This window comes from Vigna angularis, chromosome 4 (genome assembly GCF_016808095.1).
Source record: "Vigna angularis cultivar LongXiaoDou No.4 chromosome 4, ASM1680809v1, whole genome shotgun sequence".
NCBI lineage: Eukaryota > Viridiplantae > Streptophyta > Magnoliopsida > Fabales > Fabaceae > Vigna > Vigna angularis.
This window is the reverse complement of record NC_068973.1, coordinates 8500716-8522387: the sequence shown is the minus strand read 5'-3', so window position 1 is coordinate 8522387 and position 21672 is coordinate 8500716. Positions and strand designations below refer to the sequence as shown.

The 21672-nt window shown below is 33.5% G+C and overlaps 1 protein-coding gene across 4 annotated transcripts in view; it reads right to left on the bottom strand.

Moving 5' to 3' along the window:
• The window catches only part of LOC108331620 (pre-mRNA-splicing factor ATP-dependent RNA helicase DEAH1), a 32500-nt gene extending 13204 nt beyond the window's left edge, over positions 1–19296 (bottom strand). Inside the window, exons 1-26 of one of the 4 annotated variants that reach the window (XM_017566429.2) lie at positions 19167–19296; positions 18930–19072; positions 16716–16820; positions 16476–16603; positions 16154–16354; positions 15968–16039; positions 15418–15504; positions 14594–14627; positions 13039–13093; positions 12000–12059; positions 11770–11841; positions 11133–11196; positions 10702–10781; positions 10512–10579; positions 10385–10442; positions 7670–7727; positions 7525–7593; positions 6956–7024; positions 6708–6797; positions 6238–6324; positions 5913–6028; positions 5765–5831; positions 3945–4985; positions 3639–3701; positions 2841–2964; positions 2662–2762 (exon numbers count right to left, since the gene is read on the bottom strand). In XM_017566429.2, the coding sequence (XP_017421918.1) occupies positions 2662–2762; positions 2841–2964; positions 3639–3701; positions 3945–4985; positions 5765–5831; positions 5913–6028; positions 6238–6324; positions 6708–6797; positions 6956–7024; positions 7525–7593; positions 7670–7727; positions 10385–10442; positions 10512–10579; positions 10702–10781; positions 11133–11196; positions 11770–11841; positions 12000–12059; positions 13039–13093; positions 14594–14627; positions 15418–15504; positions 15968–16039; positions 16154–16354; positions 16476–16603; positions 16716–16815 (2964 nt within the window). In that variant the 5' untranslated portion in view covers positions 16816–16820; positions 18930–19072; positions 19167–19296. Of the gene's footprint in view, positions 1–2661; positions 2763–2840; positions 2991–3638; positions 3702–3944; positions 4986–5764; positions 5832–5912; positions 6029–6237; positions 6325–6707; positions 6798–6955; positions 7025–7524; positions 7594–7669; positions 7728–10384; positions 10443–10511; positions 10580–10701; positions 10782–11132; positions 11197–11769; positions 11842–11999; positions 12060–13038; positions 13094–14593; positions 14628–15417; positions 15505–15967; positions 16040–16105; positions 16355–16475; positions 16604–16715; positions 16821–17804; positions 17826–18929; positions 19073–19166 lie in introns of those variants that run through there. The other 3 variants (XM_052877179.1, XM_052877180.1, XM_017566430.2) reach the window with 3 other exon arrangements.
• Positions 19297–21672: the final 2376 nt, after the last annotated feature.

Here is a 21672-nt window from a genome sequence, read left to right as displayed (position 1 = left end):
TGTCTTTTCCCTTTGCTCTTGGTAGACCTCCAATAAAATCCATGGAGACGTCTGGCCAGACTTGTGTTGGAATTGATAGGGGTTGCAATAACCCTGCAGGGGCAAAGGTTCTCTGAAACTTCACACTGCATAACAAAACTTTTTATCTATTTCCTCATGCCCTCCCAATATAAAACACCCGCGACTGGTTTAAGAGAATGAAAATAGCCATTAGGTCCTCCCATAGGTGTTTCATGCAACTCCTTAATAATTGTAGGAATTCAGGATGAATTATTAGACAACACTAATTTACCTTGGTAGTACAGTCTTCCTTTTCTAATCTCATAAAGAGGATGGGCATTAGGGTCTATCAACAAATTTGTCATGATACCACTTAATTTCTTATCTTTTCTCACCTTTTCTTCCCAACCTTCCCGTTCTTGGGGCTGCAAAATAGAGATGCTACCAATATAAGCAAATTTGGATAATGCATCAACGAGTGTTTTCTCTACTAGGTTATATCAGATTTCAAAATCAAATCCAATCAATTTAGTTGTCCATTTGAACTGCTCTTTTGTCAAGAGTTTCTGCTCAGTCAGAAATTTCAAACTTTTATGATCTGTTACAATCATGAAATGTGCCCCCAACAAATAACGTTTCCAATGATGCACTGCTTGCACAATAGCCATCAATTCCCTCTCGTAAATTGATTTGTTTTGGTCTCGTTCTGACAAAGGTTGACTCCAAAAGGCTAAGGGCCTACCATCTTGAAGGAGAACTGCACCCAATCCCTTGCTTGATGCATCTGTCTCAACCACATAAGGCTTAGAAAAATCTAGAACAGCCAAGGTTGTTAAAGTGACACTGCATCCTTTAAGATAGTAAAAGTTTATTGAGTCTCCTCAGTCAATTGAAACACATCCTTCCTCAATAGTTGTCTCAAAGATTTGGCAATGTTTCCATAATCTTGCACAAACCGCCTATAGTAACCCATGAGGCCCAAAAATCGACGTAAAGCAGTGGCATCTTATGGAGTTGGCCACTTCCACATGGAGTCGTCGAAGAATACTAGGACAAATTTCCATAGAAAAGGCCTTAGAACATCATTCATTAAGGATTGAAAAATAATTGGAGCATTTGTCAGCCTAAAAGGCATAACAAGACTTGAAGAGTTGAGGGAAGCTCAAAAGTCTTATTTTTCACTTAGAAAACCTGATACAACTTACTACTGTATTTATAGGAGACAGTAGTTTTGAAAAGTAAATGGGCAGGAAGCCCCTAACAAAACCCTAACATAAATATTAATAATAATAAAGACATTATACTTCATAACAAGGAACTCATAGTGACCTTCATGTTAGCAAAATGATGAAGATGAAGTTTTGATGATGTCCAAATCAAGTCATGAGCAATCAAAAACAAGATCATTTGAAGACTTGTATCATGTTGTAAATCTTTTGTAATAAAGTGTAATTTGTTGTATAGGTCTTAGATTTCTAGTGGTTGTTGATTCCTTGTAATAAGTCTTGTAAAAATTGTGTTTAGAGTCAAAACCGCACTGGAATAATTGATTAAATGGAGTGGTAATCGATTAGTTTTAATCAATTAACACTAGGAATAATCAATTATTATAGCAAAGTCTGAAAACTCAAAATGGCTCGGGAATAATCGATTAACAAAGGTTGTAATCGATTAACATCCATTGGAGTTTTTAACGGTCTTTAGCCGTTGGACTATCTTTCAAATAAGAATGGCTGAAAACAAAAATTAGGAGGTATCCATTGCTTAGTCTATAAATAGACTCTTATTTCTCATTCTAGGGCATCCAAAACACTTGAGAACTTGTGAATTGTCTGAACCACAACAGAAACTTGTATTCTTGTAAGGCTTGGGAAACTTGGGTGTTTGCAAAGCAATAGAGAGTACTGCTGCTGTGACTGAGGAAAAGCCAGATCATCCTTGCTGTGTCTAAGGAGGTTTTCTGAAGAAGGTGTCATGCTTTGTGTGTTGAAGGTGTCAAGAGAGGTGTATTCTAAACCTTTCAACTTGTATCTATGTGATTGTAAGTTTGTTTGGTTTTGTGACAGCGAATAGTTAGCCCTTGTTTTTGAGATTAGTAACTGGACGTAGGATTGGTAAGATTCAAATCAGTGTAAAATTATTTGTGCAAATTTCTCTCTTCCTTACTCTTTTACTTTGTTATTTTTATCTACTAAGTAAGTTTAATTGAGAGAAAATTTTAAAAGGCACAAGTTTTTGTAAGAAACCAATTCCCCTTGGTTTTTTGATAGTGAATAGTTAGTCCCTGTTTGTGAGATTAGTAATTGGACGTAGGATTGGTAAGATCCAAACCGGTATAAAATCATCTGTGCAAATTTCTCTCTTCCTTACTCTTTTACTTTGTTATTTTTATCTGCTAAGTAAGTTTAATTGAGAGAAAATTTTAAAAGGCACAAGTTTTTGTAAGAAACCAATTCCCCTGGTGTGATAGTGAATAGTTAGTCTCTGTTTTTGAGATTAGTAATTGGACGTAGGATTGGTAATATCTAAAGCAGTATAAAATCATCTCTGCAAATTTCTCTCTTCCTTACTCTTTTACTTTGTTATTTTTATCTGCTAAGTAAGCGGTCCAGTAAATCAACATACATTATCACTTATCAGCAACATACAATACCAAAATACCTCTGCCAGCCCTGCACTAGGATGTATGTGAACAGTCTGTGGATGTTTGATAGTTCGATAAGATCCATTCTTTTGGAGTCGAGCAGAGTGTGGGAAAAACCCTGCAGCAGTTAACGATTAGATTCAGTAAACTAAAAGAGTATCTGCAATGCAAGAAATTACCAGTTTTATAAGTTTACCGGAAGTAATAGATTTCTTGATGGCATCTAAATCACTTTCATTTGATATTAGTTCAATTTCAACCCTCTCTAAAAGACCTGCCAGTTGATCACGGATATCCCTTGCCCGTTTCATACTCCTTACCTGGAATCAAGATAAACACAAACAAACTAATAAACAAAAATCATTGCTAGGATGAACAAAAGATAAATAAATTCGAATAAAAGCATTTTTAATTGAGAATCATTGAGGAAATACTCCATTTATAGATCACAATGACAAGAGAACTAAATATAGGCATCAAAGTCACAAGCCTAAATTCAACAAGTTTTAAAATGCTCTTTTATAAAAAGAATACTACTATCAGCAGAAAAAAGTAAAAGGTAATAGTAGAAAGGATAAGAAAAAGCCAATCAATAAAAAGAAAACGATTAGTAATTACATCTTCTCAAAGCTATATCCACTCTATCTGCAAAAGAAAACCCTCTAAAGTAACTATTAACATGGCACATCACCACTCTCAATAATGAGAACATTGAGGTAGTATTTGGTACAATATTTTTTACACACTTCAATTTGTCAAAAAACTTAATGCTCGTCAAATGAACTAAAAAACTTAACCAAATTATATTTAGAACAAGTTAAATAAAGTATCATTTCTCCCCACCATTTTCACTCAATTCCTTAATTTTCTCAAATCACATTATCGCTACTTATCTTACTTAACAACGTATAAATGTGTATACTACTTTCTTCTAGCACTTCCACTAAATACGGACGGACACGCCAAATAATGGTTCGCAGTAAAAGGTCAATACCTGTATATAATTTTCATAACACCATTGCGTTGAATAATTGGTCTCCTTCCACGAATTATAGACCTGAGTGAAACAAAAATAATAAGGTCTAGTAAAAATTTAGAATGACCCACAAAGAACAATGTGGTCACCATGAACTCAACGGGTGATGCAGCACAGCTCACCGTCATGGTGGATGGCACAAGAAATATATCTAATCTATAATTAGATCAAATAATAGAGTCTAACATTTCACATAAAGGAAAAAATGCATATAGATAAAGTTGACAATCAACAAAATACAGAAAAAGTCAGCAGCAACGGAACCTTTAGCAATGCAATATGATCTCCAACATTTCCCGTATGAAAATTCATCCTTGCATTGTCTGCATGTACTTGTTTATCCTTTGGACGGTAAAATATTGAGTTTCCAACAGAAAGCATAGCAGCAATTGAAATGATATCATCTGAACACTTGAAGTTTTCTGAAGCCACTATCATTTTTGACAACATAGGATCAAGTGGAAACTCTGCCATCCGTCTACCGACCTTGGTTAACTCACCGAGCTTATTTAATGCACTTAATGCAAATAGAAGCTCCAAAGCTTTTAATAAGGCCTCAGCAGGGGGAGGATCCATAAAATCAAAGTTCAACAAATCATGAATACCAAGACTTTTTAAAGTCAAAACTACATTTGCAAGGTTAGTCCGCTGTATCTCAGGAACAGTGTTTTCCTCCAAATCATTGTGAAAATTATATGCGGTGTACAGTCGGAAGCACTTTCCAGGACCTGTTCTTCCAGAACGACCTGCCCTCTGATTGGCTGAAGCTTTTGATATGGGAGTTACTAGCAAAGATTCCATTCCTGTTCTAGGATTATAGCTTTTCATCTTAACGAATCCTGGATCAATCACATACTTGATCCCATCAATTGTCAATGACGTTTCGGCAATATTAGTTGCAAGTACCACCTTTCGTGCTCCTTCAGGAGTTGGTTCAAATATTTTAGCCTGTAATTCAGTTGGAAGATTGGCGTATATAGGGCATATTATTAACTCAGCAATTTTAGTCCCCAAGCCTCTAGTTCTATGCTTCAAGATTTCTTCTGCTGTTTCAATTTCTTCTTGTCCAGTAAGGAATACCAATATATCTCCAGGAGGTTGAGTGACATGGATTTGAAGCGAGGTGACAATAGCAGCATCCAAGTAGTCAGCCTCAGGAGCTTTCGTGTAGTTTATTTCAACAGGATATCGTCTCCCTGGAATTCTGAATATTGGCGCAGAATCAAAGTAATCACTGAATTTCTCAGCATCCAGTGTAGCACTTGATATCAGCAACTTGAGATCAGGCCGGAATCGAGCAATATCCTGTCACAAAAACAGAGAGTAGACAAGCAGTTTAGTCCTTGAAAGTGTATTGCTGATTGAACAATGATATTTAGTATTTAGGCACATTAATTAAAGAGAAAATTCCACCAGAAGTCGCCCAAAGAACTTTCAAGTACTCTGCTTACTTTTTTCCTACATGGCATTTGCTATATAACTTTAATATAATAGCTGCTCCTAAAAACATAATAAATGTTAACCATCAGACCCAATACAAAATACATTCCTAAATAACATAACTGAACCTAATTAAACAATACACACGTAACTTCATATTTTCAGCCAATAATTGTCCTATCTGCTCCAAATCCCATCAATAACACTGTCATACTAATTTTTTTAACCAAGAAAATTCCACTGAAAGTGCAGTCTGTCAACCACGTGAGTCAAATTCAGAAATATGACTTAAGTTACAATATAACATGTTTAGGGACCAAAATGATAACAAGTTTAACACTTAAATGAAACCATTATAAATTTCAAGGACTCATTTGAAATTTTCTTAGTTTCAAAAAATAATGTGACACTTATTGGGACCAAAATGATGATTTAGCCCAAAAATATTAAGTACACAGGAGGATATTGCAATGTAAAGAAAAACACTTGCAACAGACTCAACCAAATATATGCCCAAAGTGTCTTCAATATCAATAAAAATGCTTATTTTTCAAGGAATAGACTTCAAAACGTCTCAACGCTGAACCTGTTAGAATTATAAACAAGGCAAACAGATTTAGTTCAACACAGAATGTTCTGCTCACCTTTACTAATCCAAACAAAATATCCGTTGAGAGTGTTCTCTCGTGAGCCTCATCCACCATCACAACACTGCAACATTTGCAAACATAATAAGTAAACAATTATAATGAGTCTAACTAAACCCCAAATATGAATCCAAGAAAAGCTCACCTATAACTTGCTAGATCAGGCTCACCAAGAAATTCCCTCAGTAACATTCCATCAGTCATATATTTCAGAATGGTTTTCTCTGATGTACAATCTTCAAAACGGATGGAGTAACCAACCTAAAATTAAAAAAATTCAAATTAAACAATTAAAAGACTAAGACAAGTGAAAGAGAGATGTGCATAATCCACTTACATATTGACAAGAACTCAACATATAATGTGTATATCCATTTTCTAAAAATTGTTAAATCTTCACAGCAAATAAACTCTATAATATAATAACTACAGAAATAATGTTAAAATATTCAAAACTTAGGGCAGCTTACCTCATGTCCTAATTTAACACCCATTTCTTGAGAAACTCGGGCAGCAACACTCATAGCTGCAACACGCCGTGGCTGAGTACATGCAATCTGCAAAGAAAAATATAACCACCTTAGGTTTCGTCATTTTCAATGCCTACAATACAAAAGGTATGATACAATGTATGAAAAGTTACAAGTAATCATAATTGAATGACAGTCAAAATTAAATTATTAAACCATGGCCACTGTTCTTGAATTGTTTTTTTAGGAGTTATAGTAACATGCATGGAAAAATCAAACAGGTAACTACTTTTTCCCCAATATATAAACAATAGTTGACAAGGCCCACAAAACAAGAATAGAGAAAAATAAAACATCAGCAAAGAAGCACAGCATTGTCAATACTTGCACATTGCCAAAAAGAAGTATTAACAGGAGCATAAAATAAGGTTTTTAGATGTTGTAAGCACATGAATGCAATTGAATCACACCATTCCATGCTTTGTGTATCCAACTTCATGAAGATATTGGGGGATCTGTGTTGTCTTTCCAGAACCAGTTTCTCCAACAATTACAAGTACCTAAATAAAGAGAATATTCGAGTTTTAATTTGAATAGACACAATTGTATACAAGAAAATATTTACACAAAGGCAATGAATACAAATACAAAACAGATCATTGACAACAGAGATGAAATTCACTCGTATTCAGTAGAAAGGAATAGAAGGGGAAAATGCCTGGTGATCATGAATAGCTTGGAGCAATTCATCCCGATAGTGGTACATGGGTAACTTTTTCCTCTCCTCCTAAAAAAACAACAAAAAGGTGAATAATATAGTCTCGTTTCAAAAACTAACCCTGCCAAAAGATTGAGATTTTTAATTTTTAATCCTCAAGTTTGACTAACAGCCAACCTCCTTGTAACTTAATTTCTTTCTAAAGGAATTAAAATATAAATAGTATAATTGTTGTAATTATAGTATGAGGAAAATGATAACAGCATACCACTGTTTGATTCATATGGGTTCCATTAAGATTCAAAAGGAAGTTGTTAAACAGGGAATAGGATCCACAACATTAGTGGATCCAACAAGAATTTCACCCTATACTTCATACAGTTACATAGAAAAGCATGTTAGACATTTAATCGTTAAAGTTCCTCTTAAAATTAATCAGCTATTTTAAATATTTTATTTTCATTTATCTTAACTTCATATTAAATATTAAACAAGAAAAATGACTGGCAAGTCGGTGCCTCTCAATCTACTAGCAGCTAATAAAGTCATGAATAAATTCAAAAGGCTACCTGAAGTGCCTCCAAAGCTGACTTTGGTCTGGACTTTTCAAGAGAATCTTCCAGCTCTTCATAATCAAACTGCAAAGAGAGACTGGTTCAAACAAAAGAATATCACCACTAAATCCCATGAGTCCAGCTGCGTAAATCCACATACCTTATCTCCATCCATTACTGATGCCTTTATAAATTCAATCTGGTCCTCAAACACATACCTAAACAATTTATGAACAAGTTTAAATCAGTTACTTCTATACACAGGAATGGAGGTGATGAATAACACCCTACAATAAATCTAAATAATTAAAGAGATTAAATCACTCAGAAGGTGATAGAATTCTTAGGTAAAGAAATCAATCTTTCACTCCAACAGCACAAACACAGAATACTAGACAAAATGACTGAGATGGCTCGCCTCCAAAATGAGATGATGAACATTCAAAACACTCGCCACGAAGAAATATGTACTCATCTCAGGAATCTAGACACTAGGATTTCAGGATTAAAGCGGCACTTTAATAGTGACGCAAGTGATGATTTCTAGATCCTCTTTGTTTGTTTTGTTGTTTATCTTTATGATTGTATGCATCTTTTTTTTAAATTCAATAAAAAGTTGTTGTTCATTTCTTTTTCTTCTATGCATAATTTCTTTTTATTAAGGGGGAGCACATATTTTTTTCTTATGATCAAAAAGGGGAGAAGATAGTTTAAACTCTTTATTTCTTTATTTCTCTATTAATCTCTCCTTTCGTGAGTTGTGGTTGTTTCAGATTATTAAAAAGCTTTAAACTCAGGAGAATTTTTTATCATCATCAAAAAGGGGGAGAATGTTAGCAAAAATCAAAGATGAAGTTTTGATGATGAACAGATTTGCACAAGTCAAGATCCATAAAGACAAATTGAAGATCTCTGTATTTTATAATCAAAGTTGATGTAATAGTGCTCAAATATGTATTAGGGTTGATTCTTGTAATTTATATTTGATTTATTTACCGTTGAGAATCATCCACAAGCAGTTTCAATCGATTAAACCCAGTTTTAATCGATTAAAACGAGGCTGGCACTGAAAACCCAATTGCCCCTGTAATAATCGATTAAAGCTATTAATCGATTATTCCTGAGAATAATCGATTAACACTAGCCGTTGGGGGTTTCAGATTTGAAAAACTAGCCGTTGTACTCATTTTAATCGATTAATACTTGTGTTAATCGATTAAATGCGTTAGATGGCCCGTTTTCGAAGAATGGAAGGGTATTAGGCTGAGTCTATAAGATGTCTCACTCTTTATCTCAAAAAGAACTCTTCCCTTGTGCTAAAGACCTCTGAACTCTTTGAGAACTCTGTGAGATTGTTGAAGCTAAGGAAACTCTTGTCTGCAAAGTCCTGAAGTGCTACTGCGGTGACAGAGGAATAGCTTGTTCATCCTTGGTGTATCCGAGGAAGTGCCTGGAAGAGAATCATCCTTCGTGAAGCATTCGAAGGAGGTGGTCATCCTTTGTGAAGATTCAAAGGAAGTGTAAGTTCGTCTCTTGTGGTTTCAAGAGAGGTGGTATTTCTAATCTCTTACAAATTGTTTTTCTTTGTAATTAATATTTGTAACTGTTTTGTGTTAGTGAAAAAGGTTTATCTTGTTTGAGATAAGCGACTGGACGTAGGATCCGAGTGATCTGAACCAGGATAAAATCACCTGTGCAATTTTTCTCTTTCCCTTACTCTGTCATTTATATTTAATTATCTGCTCAGTAAGAAAAATTAAGAGAAAAATAATAAAAGGCACAATAAAAGTATATAACCAATTCACCCCCTTCTTGGTTTGTTCCACGCTAATAATTCCATTGCAGCGATTCTAACACCAATCCCGTGTTTCCCTCTTTCTTTCCTTTCATGACAGATTTTTCACTTCCTTTTGAGCCCCTTCCACGATTTATGCGTTCCTGCAGCATGTCTTTCTTTTCTTGGATGATTTCTCTTATGTCTTGCACACTGTCTTTTTTTTCTGTCATGGCTCTTCCTTGATTGTTGGCCCCTTTCTCCAAAGTATTTACTCTTTCTTCCATCACCTCCTCAGGCTCGTCCTTTGTTCCCCTTCTTTCCCCATACACCAACCCTTGACTGCCCTTCGAATTCCTGTCTAAATTCTTGGAGTTTGTCATAAAATCGCTAAACATCTCCTTGAGTTCTTGATGACCCTCTTTTAGTTCCTCTATCGCCCTTTCTACTGCGCTGATTCTTCCTTCCATTATTTTTCCTTTTCTGGATCCGACAAGTTGGACCAATTTGATAGAATTCTTTGGTAAAGAAATCAATCTTTCACTCCAACAGCACACACACAGAGAATATTGGACAAAAAGTCTATCTATTACTCTGATGAACAAGAATACAAATGTTCAGCATCCAACTCTCAAAGGAGCACTCTCCCTCCACAGGAACAACCTCCAATCTATACAACTAATATCAAAATACTCCCCCTGACACAAGACCTCCCTGTCTTCTTATAAAGGCCCCCCAACAAACTAACCAACTAACAACTCATTCCTAATTTGTTTCCTTCTATCCTACACACATTATATCCTATCACCTTATATCCCATGAGAAGGTCCATGAACTATTTAAGAATTTTTAATAGGTCCCTAAACTTCTTTTTTGTCAATTGGGTCCTTGATCATATAATTGTTTTTGACGGGATCCTTATGGTATAGTTTCATCTAACTACCATTTGTTTTGTTGATGGATAACTAACCACAGGAACCCAATTTGAATAATGTTAATGGACCTAATTGACGGAGATCCCTAATGCAACAATAAAGTTTCTAGAGATTGGATGGTCATCAGTCTGAATCTGGAAACTTGTTTCTAGATGAAGAAACTTACTGATAATCATCAGAGACTTGTTTTTTATTCTTTGAACCATACTTCAGCGTTGCCTTTCCTGAAAGATGTTATTCAGAACTTAGATAAAGAATAAGGACTTATGAGTAGAATAATGGAGAATGTCTACCAATTTGATGTTCCTCCCAAGCCTCTTGTTCAGCAAATGGATTCATTTTATCCTCAGCATTTGGATCCCTATAAAATAAAACAAAGCAAACAACATGAGAGGAAACACATGATAACTGGAATAATGAGAATAGACTAATAGCGTATATGTCATTCCAACTGGAATGGAGATCATTTGCCAAGTGAAATACCTGTAACGCTGCATAGCCACAGAAAACCTCTTCTCCTGATTAACACCACCTTCTCCATCATAAGCATCTGGCATTCTATACTGCAATTTCAGTAGAACATGAGAGTTGGACAAAAAAACACAGATGGATCAATTTAACTTATTGAGTGTCCAGATCCCTTTGTGTCAAGATCCCTTTGTCAGTTCCCAGATCCCAAAAGAATTAAACAGTCTGTCAGATAAAAGATCTTCACACCAACTTCCATTGTATTTTAGAACTACACAGCTTAGTCTTGGCAATAACTTGTAATACTCAATAGAAAGTTAAAGCGGAATAAACTGGCAAGCAACTTAAATTAAACTAATAAAAAAATTATTTCAACAATAATCAACAGTTAATAAATAACCAACCAGCATCACATTCTCATGAAGACAAATTAAATTATTATTTACCTCATTCACATTGTCAGCCTCCTCTGTGCGCTTCTTCACAAGTTCATAGATCTTTTTCTTGTACCTGGGGGCAATAAACAAAGCACATAAAAATTCTTTTGGTAATACAGAAACTATACACTCATGGAATACAAATTGATTATACATTTTCAGAACATACAGATTGAACATGAAAAATCAAAAATTTGATTAAATTTCAAAAAACTCTATAAGTACACTTTTGGTAAAAGAACATTTTTTAGTTTTCTAGAATTTTGGCATTTCCATAGTGAAGTGAGAGTCTCTTATCAAATCATCTAACATAATAATAAATTAAAGATTTAAATAAAAATAACACATAATGAAAACTTGTAGAAATATTCTAACCAATATTTTTTACTAACCAATCAGAATTTGGTCATTCCTAGGATTAATAATTCATAGGATTTGTAATTCTCAAGTATGAAAAGATTTCTCGGATATCAAATATCCCCTAAAGCAAGGACTATGGTAGAGACCAAAGCCGGGCATCGCATTTGCTTCACATGATTCAGTTGGTACAATCTTTAATTGAGAAAAAAAGAAATAAAAAACTGTCACATAGTACCACAAAACAAATTGAAGAGGAACTCAAGAAACCACCAAACAGATAGATTACCTCAGTTCACGATATTCTGCTTCCGAAAGCTTCACACCTTCAAACAGATATTGCTCATCTTCTATATCATCTCTGCGGTAACCAAGAAAAACTACTAAACTCAATGATAAAATAAATAACTAATACGATGCTAGCATGCCACAGCAAAGTAATGCAATCAAACTATAATTTATTTATTGACCAAAAATGTGACCTAACAAAGAACCTTAAGACACTTAGTTGCATCATACCTTAGTTCTTCTAATTTCTTTTCCTCCCTTTTCTTCAAGTATTCTTGCCTTGAAACCTTTCTGCAATGACAGTGGTGGAACTGTAAGTAACATGACATATTGTGCTAAACTTAAGTCATTTCAAACCAATAAATGGCAATTTATCCTTAAACAAGTCAAGGAAAGACAAAAACAACAATATGTGATCGGATACTTCAATATTTACCACACAAAATTCCATTGACAACATAAACCAAAATTTCAATATTTCATTAAATTTCATTCAGTTTTCCCCCTATCCATTTTACCCAAAATATCTACCATTCAATAATACAAGATAGCTCTCCAATTCCTTATGCAAATTTACCATACAAAATTCCCTTAAGGAAACCATAAGTTGAGCACAAAAAAGCAACCAAGAAATCAAATCAATCCCAAAGAAATTAAGTTTCAAAGGTTTTTCATTAGAAATGCATTCCTTTTGAGACACTACCAAATATCATTCAGAGCAACTTGGTATAGCACTTTATTTCCTCCGGTCAACAACACATCCAGACATAAACCAATTTCTTCATAGATATAACTTAATTACGTATGAAAAGCAATATGCATTTATAGATAATAATGAAATAAAATAATAAATATAACTAATTTTTGCAATAGTTTTTAAACTTCAAAATAATAATATATATAACAGATATGGTCTGAATATACAGATAAAAAAATTACAGTAATTTAAAATTGCTAGATATATCATACATAATCTAAACTTTGGCACTGAAGTGTTAAGTTGTTCATAGATTTCATATTATGTATTTATTAAAAGAACTTTTGCTAGATTTTCAGTTTTTCCGCCTTTTCTTCCTCAGTGACTAACCGGGATCTTAAACATCAAATTACCTGCTTGTAAGTGTCAATCGCTTAAACATTCCCAAAAATAAGAACACTTTCTTTTCGATTATTATCTTAACCACTACCCGGAAGATGGCAAACCTTGATGTTTTCTCATGTAAAAGACTACTCCCACACCCATGCAACACCCAAAAATGTAATAACAAACCTCAAAGCTTGAATATCCTCCGGCTCTGCAGCACTAGATCTTCGAATTGCCTCTTCTGTTAGAAAACAGATTGAACCAAGATTACAAAACAAGCATATAGAAATCTTTAAACTATAAAGATAAAGAGAAGCATTGAGCTGAAACCATGTTTATATAATAGCATGGATAGTTTTTTCATATTGAGAAAAAGAAGTCAAGGCAATAAATAGACGAGATTTGATATCCTTATTGACAAACATAACCTTAAACCCTAAACCCTTACTTTGGTAATTATAAATGTTAGATATCTTAGATATGTCTACTTAATAGTATATGTTGATGACATCTTACAGACAATGACAACCATGGCAGTTTCCAGATGAAATAACATCTTTGTCACCATTGTCAGACCAAAGATCTTGGAAAACTCAGATATTTCTTGGGTATTGAGGTGGCACAATCCAACAATGGTATTGTTATATCTCAAAGGAAGTACACATTGGATATTTTGAAGGAAACTGAATTGATAAATTCAAAATTTGTTGACACACCCATGGATCCTAATACCAACCTCCTAACAAATCAGAGGGAGCCTATGTTAGATCCTAAGCAATATAGAAGATTAGTTGGAAAATTGAATTATCTTACCGTTACTCGTCTTGACATTTCCTTTGTAGCCAGTGTGGTAAACCAATTTCTTAATTCCCCACGTAAAGATCATGGGAGTGCAAAATTCATATATTAAAGTACATTAAAAGATCTCCTAGAAAATGGTTGTTATATCGTTCCAATAACTATACAAAAGTTGTTTGTTATTCATATGCTGATTGAGCGGGATCACCTTCTAATAGAAGATCTACTTCTGAATATTGTGTCTCCATTGGTTGTAAATTGATTTCTTGGAAAAGCAAGAAAAAAAGTGTGGTGGGAAGATCTAGTGCAAAAGCATAATAGAGCTAGGGCCTCAGGCACTTGTAAACTTGTTTAGCTTAAGCAATTGCTTAAAGAGTTAAAATTTAGAAATGTCACTTAAATGACACTTATATGTGACAATCAAGTTGCTCTTCATATTAGTTCTAATCTTGTATTTCATAAGAGGACCAAACATATTGCGATTGATTGTTATTTCATTCAAGAAAAGGTATCCAAAGATATTAAGACTGAGTTCATTAACTCAAGTGATTAGTAAGCATATAATTTTACTAAATATTTACGGGGACTGAGAATTAATTATATTTGTAACAAGCTTGGTACATACAATTTATATGTACCAACTTGGGGAAGTGTTAGATATTTTGGATTATTACATATCTTAGATATCTTATATTTATCTCTTGTCTTAGTTACTTAACTTTTGTTAAGTTTTATCTTTAGTTTGTATTTTGAGCTTAGTCCATATTTGCTTTATTATAAATAAAGTGGCCTATGTGTATTTTCTATACAAGGGAGATTAATTCCAAACACAGTTTTTCACTGTCTTCAATAATAACAAAGTTAATGTATATAAACATGCATGAAATCACATGGATCGTATTTGTACATAGCAATAAGTTTAACAAACAAACAATAAACATACCTTCCTCCTTTCGTGATAATTTATGTTCAGTCAACTGAAAATCATGAAACAATTCAAACAATTAGAAGGCAATAACAGATAAAGCCAAAAAAATAGTACATTAGATAAGTGTGCACGGAAATAGGTATATGTGCTTCTAATAAAAGCATCAACATATTCTTCAATAATAACATTATTTAAAATAACGACTAAGCTATAAGTATTAACCAAATTGCATTAAAGAAAGATAATAGCACAAGTAATTCTAGCCTTTACTGGGTGTTTCTATGCCTTTACATATGCCATGCACACGTCTACTGTGTACACTTTCTTTGGCTCAACGAACATGGCCAGTTAAGGGGAGGGCAGGACAATCTTATATGTGGATAGAATGGACAATTTGTTGCCAATTTAAAACAGAAAGTTTGAATATTTTTGCTTCTTGATGGCCCTTTGGCCTTTGAGGAATCCTTGATTGGGTTTTCCTTGTCAATAAAACTTCATTCATAAAATAAAAAAAGGAAAAAAAGAAAACAAAAACAAAAAAGATAATATTTTATCAAACAACAAATAAAAAAGTTTATAAAAATATAAAATACTATTTTTTATATAAAATAATGCACATTGTTATCCATATACCTCAATTTTCCTCATTACTTCCAACAATTTTTCTTCTTTTATCTATAACAAAGAATTCATGCAGATACTATCTAACACCATAAGTTAGTAATAGTAGTATTAGCCCATGATAATACTGATAATAATAATAATAATGAATAAAGATAATCATTAAAAGAGTAAAGAACAAGTACACATAACCAAATCAATTGAACATTGACAAGTACCTTCCGCGTCCCAGCTGCATCTCGATCTCTCATATGCTGCTCTAATTCCTCCTTCTCTCTTTGATCTTTCAACCTTTCTTCTTCAGACTGTATGCAAATAAACAAGAAATTACATCGAGACAAGAGATGGACAATAATAGTAATAACAATAAATAATGCTTTTGAAAAATGTAATGAAACACTGTATACACAGGAAAGTTTTTTAAACAAAAGACCCTTTGACAAGATTAAATAGACCATAGAAAATCTAGTTTTCTTTTGAATACACAAATCATATGCAAGACAGGCAATAATAGCTTGGTCGCATCAAGTCATATGGATCAAAACATCACTCAGTAAGGGATCTAATTACCCAAAACAAGACCACAAACCACTGACAAATAGAGTTGGATATGCAGTGGGAAAAATAAAAGCTAGCTGACAGTCAGCCATAACATTAATCAAACAAGTGGAAATGACAGAAATTTCATTATCAGTAACAAAGTTTCTCATGCACAGGCAAACTTAGATATTTATCCGGGAGGCGGGGAGCAGAATACTGAGAAAGTACCTCCGAATCATTATCATCATCGGAGGAAGTTCTTCTCTTCACTTGTCTCTCACTTTCCTTTTTCAAAATCACCTGCAGGATTGCATTTGGTCAAAACAATTCACATGCTGTTAGAAGAACCATCAGTTAGCTACTTACCATGGCAAGAAATATGAAAATGAATCTAATAGGTTATGAGCAAATTGCCTCATCGTCGTGGTCATCTTGAACTTCAGTTTTCTTCCTGAAACGCTTTTTTTTGTGATTGTCAAGCTTTCCAGATGCAGTAGTAGTTATTGAAGATTTATCCACAGATTCATCATCACTATCGTCATCAGCCTTCAAAATTGTGTAAGTCTTCTGCTTCCTGGCCAACATTGCAGCTTCTCTCTCTTGTTTTTGATATTGCTGATAGAGAATGGAAGAGTATCAATAGGCAGCGGATACTAGAGATTTTAAAAAAAAAAAGGGTTTGCTACATGAACACTATGGCAGTATATTTCACTGCACCTTAGAAAAAAAAACTCACATTTAAACCAGATGACTTGCGAGGAACTCTTGAGTAAATTTCTTCCGCAAATGCAAGAGTGTCCATTGATGAGATCCCAAACTCCACTAGCTTGCCCACCAAATCAGCTGGTGAAGTAGCTTGTTTGGCTGCAACACCAAAAAAGTGATTGCCAAAATAAGGCGCATGAATCGCTGACATGATTTCCAAACTGACTATAGAAGAATTTTCAAGGAGCATAAATGAAATTAGATGAAATACTTAGTCCAATCATGTACTGTACGACTGTGGGCTGAGAATATCCCAGTAGGGACATTAATTTATCTGATACCCATGTCTTTAGACTATCATCACCCCCCATTGTTACTGCAAGAACATAAAAATACAATAAATTAGCCGAGTTTTGGAGTACATGGTTAGAGAAAATGAAAAGAGTCTAAGATGCCCATCACCGTAAACAGAACTTGATCAATAGTTGCAGACACAATAAAGAATGTAACATATATGCAATCTTTGCAACAAGTGCTAGTGTTAAAAATGTCACGCAAAATAGAATACTTCGGAGTTTTTTTTATTCAGAGTAAACCGTAAACAAACTGTCTATTAAAAACTTTTTGCTGTATGTTTCTGCAACGTTCAGAGGGAAGCAATGTCAACAAAAGAAAATGTGACTCACAACAACATTTTAAATGTAAGAAGTCAACTCCAAACCTCTGGTACTTTTCTTCTTCATATCTTAATCTTCTACACACAAAAAACAATTTAAATGCCAGTGTTCAGCATTCCCATAAGTTTTAAACAATTTTAAAATTCTTAATGGGTTTTGCCCTAATTTAACTTGGGTTCAATATGTCACCACAGCTGAAACATTCAGGATCACGCATGGTTCTCATGGTTCTAGCTCCACTCACCCTGACCCATTCAAACAACAACACAACCCAAAAATCCTTGCTCACAGACCCCTACACTTATCCACAATCACGCATACCAACACATACCGAGGTATTCAACATCATTAACCATCTCACCCAACCATAATACATCACTCTCACACAATTCAATCATAAATTCACACAACTCAGAACTAATCCGTGCACAACTCATAAACAACAAGCATAACTCGCAACCATATGCATAACTAAAAAAACAGCATACATACTTCAGCCAAAGAAACAAAGGTCTCAACTCAAACAACAACCTTGCAACCTTAAACAACAAACCAAATACTCCTAACAGCTCTTTAAAACTGCAACATAATTCGTGATTCAAACTCATAACACACATTCCATCTTAACATACAAAAAAAAAAACAAATAATAATAATAATCTGAAAATACTTAAACACTTAACCGCAGCTATTTACAACCAACTCTATCCATTTTAAAAATACGAATTCAAAACAGGTGCTGAAAATTTGCCAAAAATCACAATCCATCCACATGCTCGGTATATATATATATAAAAAAAAAACACACACACACACACACAGCATTCTTTTTAAAAAACTGCACCGTACCAAATTCAACCTTAAAACCATTATTGACGCATACACTATGTCCTTATCTTTTTTTCTCAAGCTTATCTACCATTCACGTGCCTATGCTCCCTCCAATATAAACACCAAACCACAACTTATAGGCTCAAAGCAATCCATATATATATATATATATATATATATATATATATATATATATATATATATATATATATATATATATATATATATATATATATATACACATATATTCAGCAATGCATGTTCAGGACTTACACCATAAAATTTTCTTAGCAGAATTACAGTTGTACCATGACTATTTCTAGAACTAGTTTTCAAAATATACACTTTTTAACACCCAAAAATCTCATTGCACTAAGACCCAATTGATGTGTCATCTTCCAGGGAAAATATCCAAAGAACCTACCAATTAAAAAAACCAAAGAAATTACATTCAACCACTGCATATTCAAACCTTAAACTTAAATTCTTGCTATCCAAAATCATCACTCCACGAACCTATTTCCATGCACCAACTTTCAAAATTTATCCACGCCAGACTTTTTATAGTGCTGGAACAACCAATAATAAGTTCAAAACAGTCCATAAAACACTGCACCATAGCCATCTATATGCATAAGCTCTCACAGAAGATATCCAAGGACATAACTAATTAAAATACCAATTACATAACCAAAACAACCCATAAAACACTGCACATTCAAGTCCTTATAACATAAAACATCAATTTTATTTTAATTGACTCAACATAAATATGCCACTGCTCCAGACTTATTCATGCCCAGCTACCGCCATTCATGCGTTAATTTTTTTTCTTTTTAAAACCATATAAGAGAACCTAATTTTATATGCACTAAAACACCAACTTTTCCCAAAAAGGATGCCAAACAAAATAATTATCATCACGTATCATACATTCAGCCAACAATTACAACTCAAGTAAAGTTAGCACCCCATACCTTGGCCGACTCTACTCTCCTTGCTCTACCCAAGGTTTCGCAACACAGTTTAAACCCCTTCCGAATCACGTTCCTGCTGCACAGACGAAACAATCACCCCCTTTTCCACAACTGCCGCACTCAATCACTGCATCAAATAGGAACTGAAAAAGCAATTGAAAGGATGAAAATGTTTCTCAATACACACAATGCATCAAATAGGAACTGAAAAATAATGAAAGGGATGAAAATGTTTACCAGACCGCAGAGAGAAAAGACGCGTGCGAGAAAGAGAGAAGTTCCACAGAGAACGAGAGGAGGGTTCGGAAGCACCGGATCCTCACGAGTAGTTCCAACCTTAGTTTTTTCTTCTGTGACCTTACACCAATTCTCTTCCTAATTTATATAACTTTTAATATATAATTAAAGAAACAAATTTGTATATCTGAAATTAAAATTTAAAAATAAAAAATCTCTTTCTAACTAATAGTAATATAATCTCATAGGTGTCATGTGATAATGATATAAAATATAAAATATGAAAGGAAATAAAAACTTGTTACATATTTAACAAATTAATATGTCATTTAATTATAATATAAAACGATACTTATAATATTAATATATTGTGGAATTAAACTATTATTATTTGATTATATATTTTGTTAATATATAATAACATAATCAATATAATATAAATAATTAAAAAAACACTGAAATTGATTTTTAAACTGATTTACATCATGGAAACGTGACCTTAAATAATTGATCATAAAATATTACTAATGATTACATTACTTGTAGATAATATATTATATTAAAAAATATAAGGAAGATGGGTTGTGATTTTCTTAAAAGATCTAATAAATAAGATTATTTTTCAAAATTAAAAGCAAATACCCAATAACACCTAACTGTTCACTGTTCTCAAGAGCAATGGTATGCTTTCTCAAATTTAAAAAATATTCATCTATGCAACGCTTTCTTTTAATTTTATATTTAATAAAGTTGATATAATATATAAATAAAAAATTTAAGAATTGTCTAGATTGTTTTAATAAATTTTTTGATAATACAATAATATATTTATACTATTAAAGTTATAGCTACCATATTGTCAAAAAAATTAAATTGGAAGATTTATAAAATAAGGGAGAAAGAAAATTAAAAAATGAATGAATAATGAAATATTTTAAAAAGAAAATAAATGATAGAATAATGTAACATCCCACAAACACAAAATCTCACACTTGGAATTTCATAATTTATACATATAAACATTACATTTATGGATTTATGGTAACATCCCGTAATTTTCACACTTAAAAATTCATAATTGATATATGAATTTTACATATTTTACGCTCATATTTGAAAATGCTTAATCATAACTTGAGTTCTTCTATCTCTCCCTTTTTGGGCACTGAGTCAGACGACGTTCCTTCATCTGCTCCCGTGTAACGAATTATACGATCATCGCACATACCCAAACACAAACACAAACAAGTAGGGTGAGCTAACATGCAACCAATCATTTATGAAATATGCATATTTACTTTAATGCACTCAACACACCTCATATAATAATTATGTCGGACACACTCATACCCTCATACAACAATCGTATCCTAGATACTCATCTATTACTTTGATACACTTAACAGACACTCCTTCTACAATACCCAATAGTAACTCCTTCCACAATACTCAATAGACACTTATCCCAACGATATGTTGATGAGCGATACAACGGGAGGTTTTGCACTTGTGATGTCATTCTTAGTCCCCTCACTATGTCCAAAACCGGCACATAGATCAGGACATCCTACCCTCCATACCATCCACAAGGTTAGTCCCCTCACTATGTCCTAAATCGGCACATAGATCAGGACCTCCTGCCCCTCTCACCACATAATTCATCATTCTCTACTTGAGACTGAATGATTATTAGAGTATCAGGATAACCTCCAACTTCATGACCCTCAACATCAACATATACGCACATACCATGTCATTACAAAATCTCTCCACGAAACTCATATCATGCTCACATTCCTCAACTCATATTATACCATTACGAAATCTCCCCATAATCCTCATACACATACCATGACATTACAGAATCTCTCCGCGAGACTCATACCATACTCACATTCCTCGACTCATATTATACCCTTACGAAATCTTCCCGTAATACTCATACATGTTCAGATGCATAAATTCAAATCCAATAAAATCCAATCATTTCAGAAATCATACAAACTGAATATATTCCAACAAGATATATTACACGATAATTTAACAGTACATAATCTGTACAACAAGATTTAAGTTAAAAACCTGTCGAGTAGACTTCCAGGAAAGAGAGGTGCGTCACAATGGACAACTTAAGTACCAAGTCTTTCCTTAGCCAAAGTGTTCCTCAACTAGTTTTTAACAAATTTCTTATTAACAAATTCAAATCAACAGCGTATAATACTAACACCGAAATTCAATATAGATAGGCATACAGTAAGCATTAATAGTATTCACACAAAATTTCAAGACATGCATACTAATAAACAATACTAAATCATATTATAAAAGCATAGAAAGGTTAGCTCCCCTACCTCTTCTCCAGAATTATTTTCTCACTAGAAGTTGTTCCCCGAAAACTCTTCAGAATCTCTACAACCAAAATTTCTTCCTAACTCTTTCTTCTCTAAATTTCAAGATTTCTCTCTTGATTCTTCCTCTCTTTGTGCAAAATAGTCTCCCCCTTCAT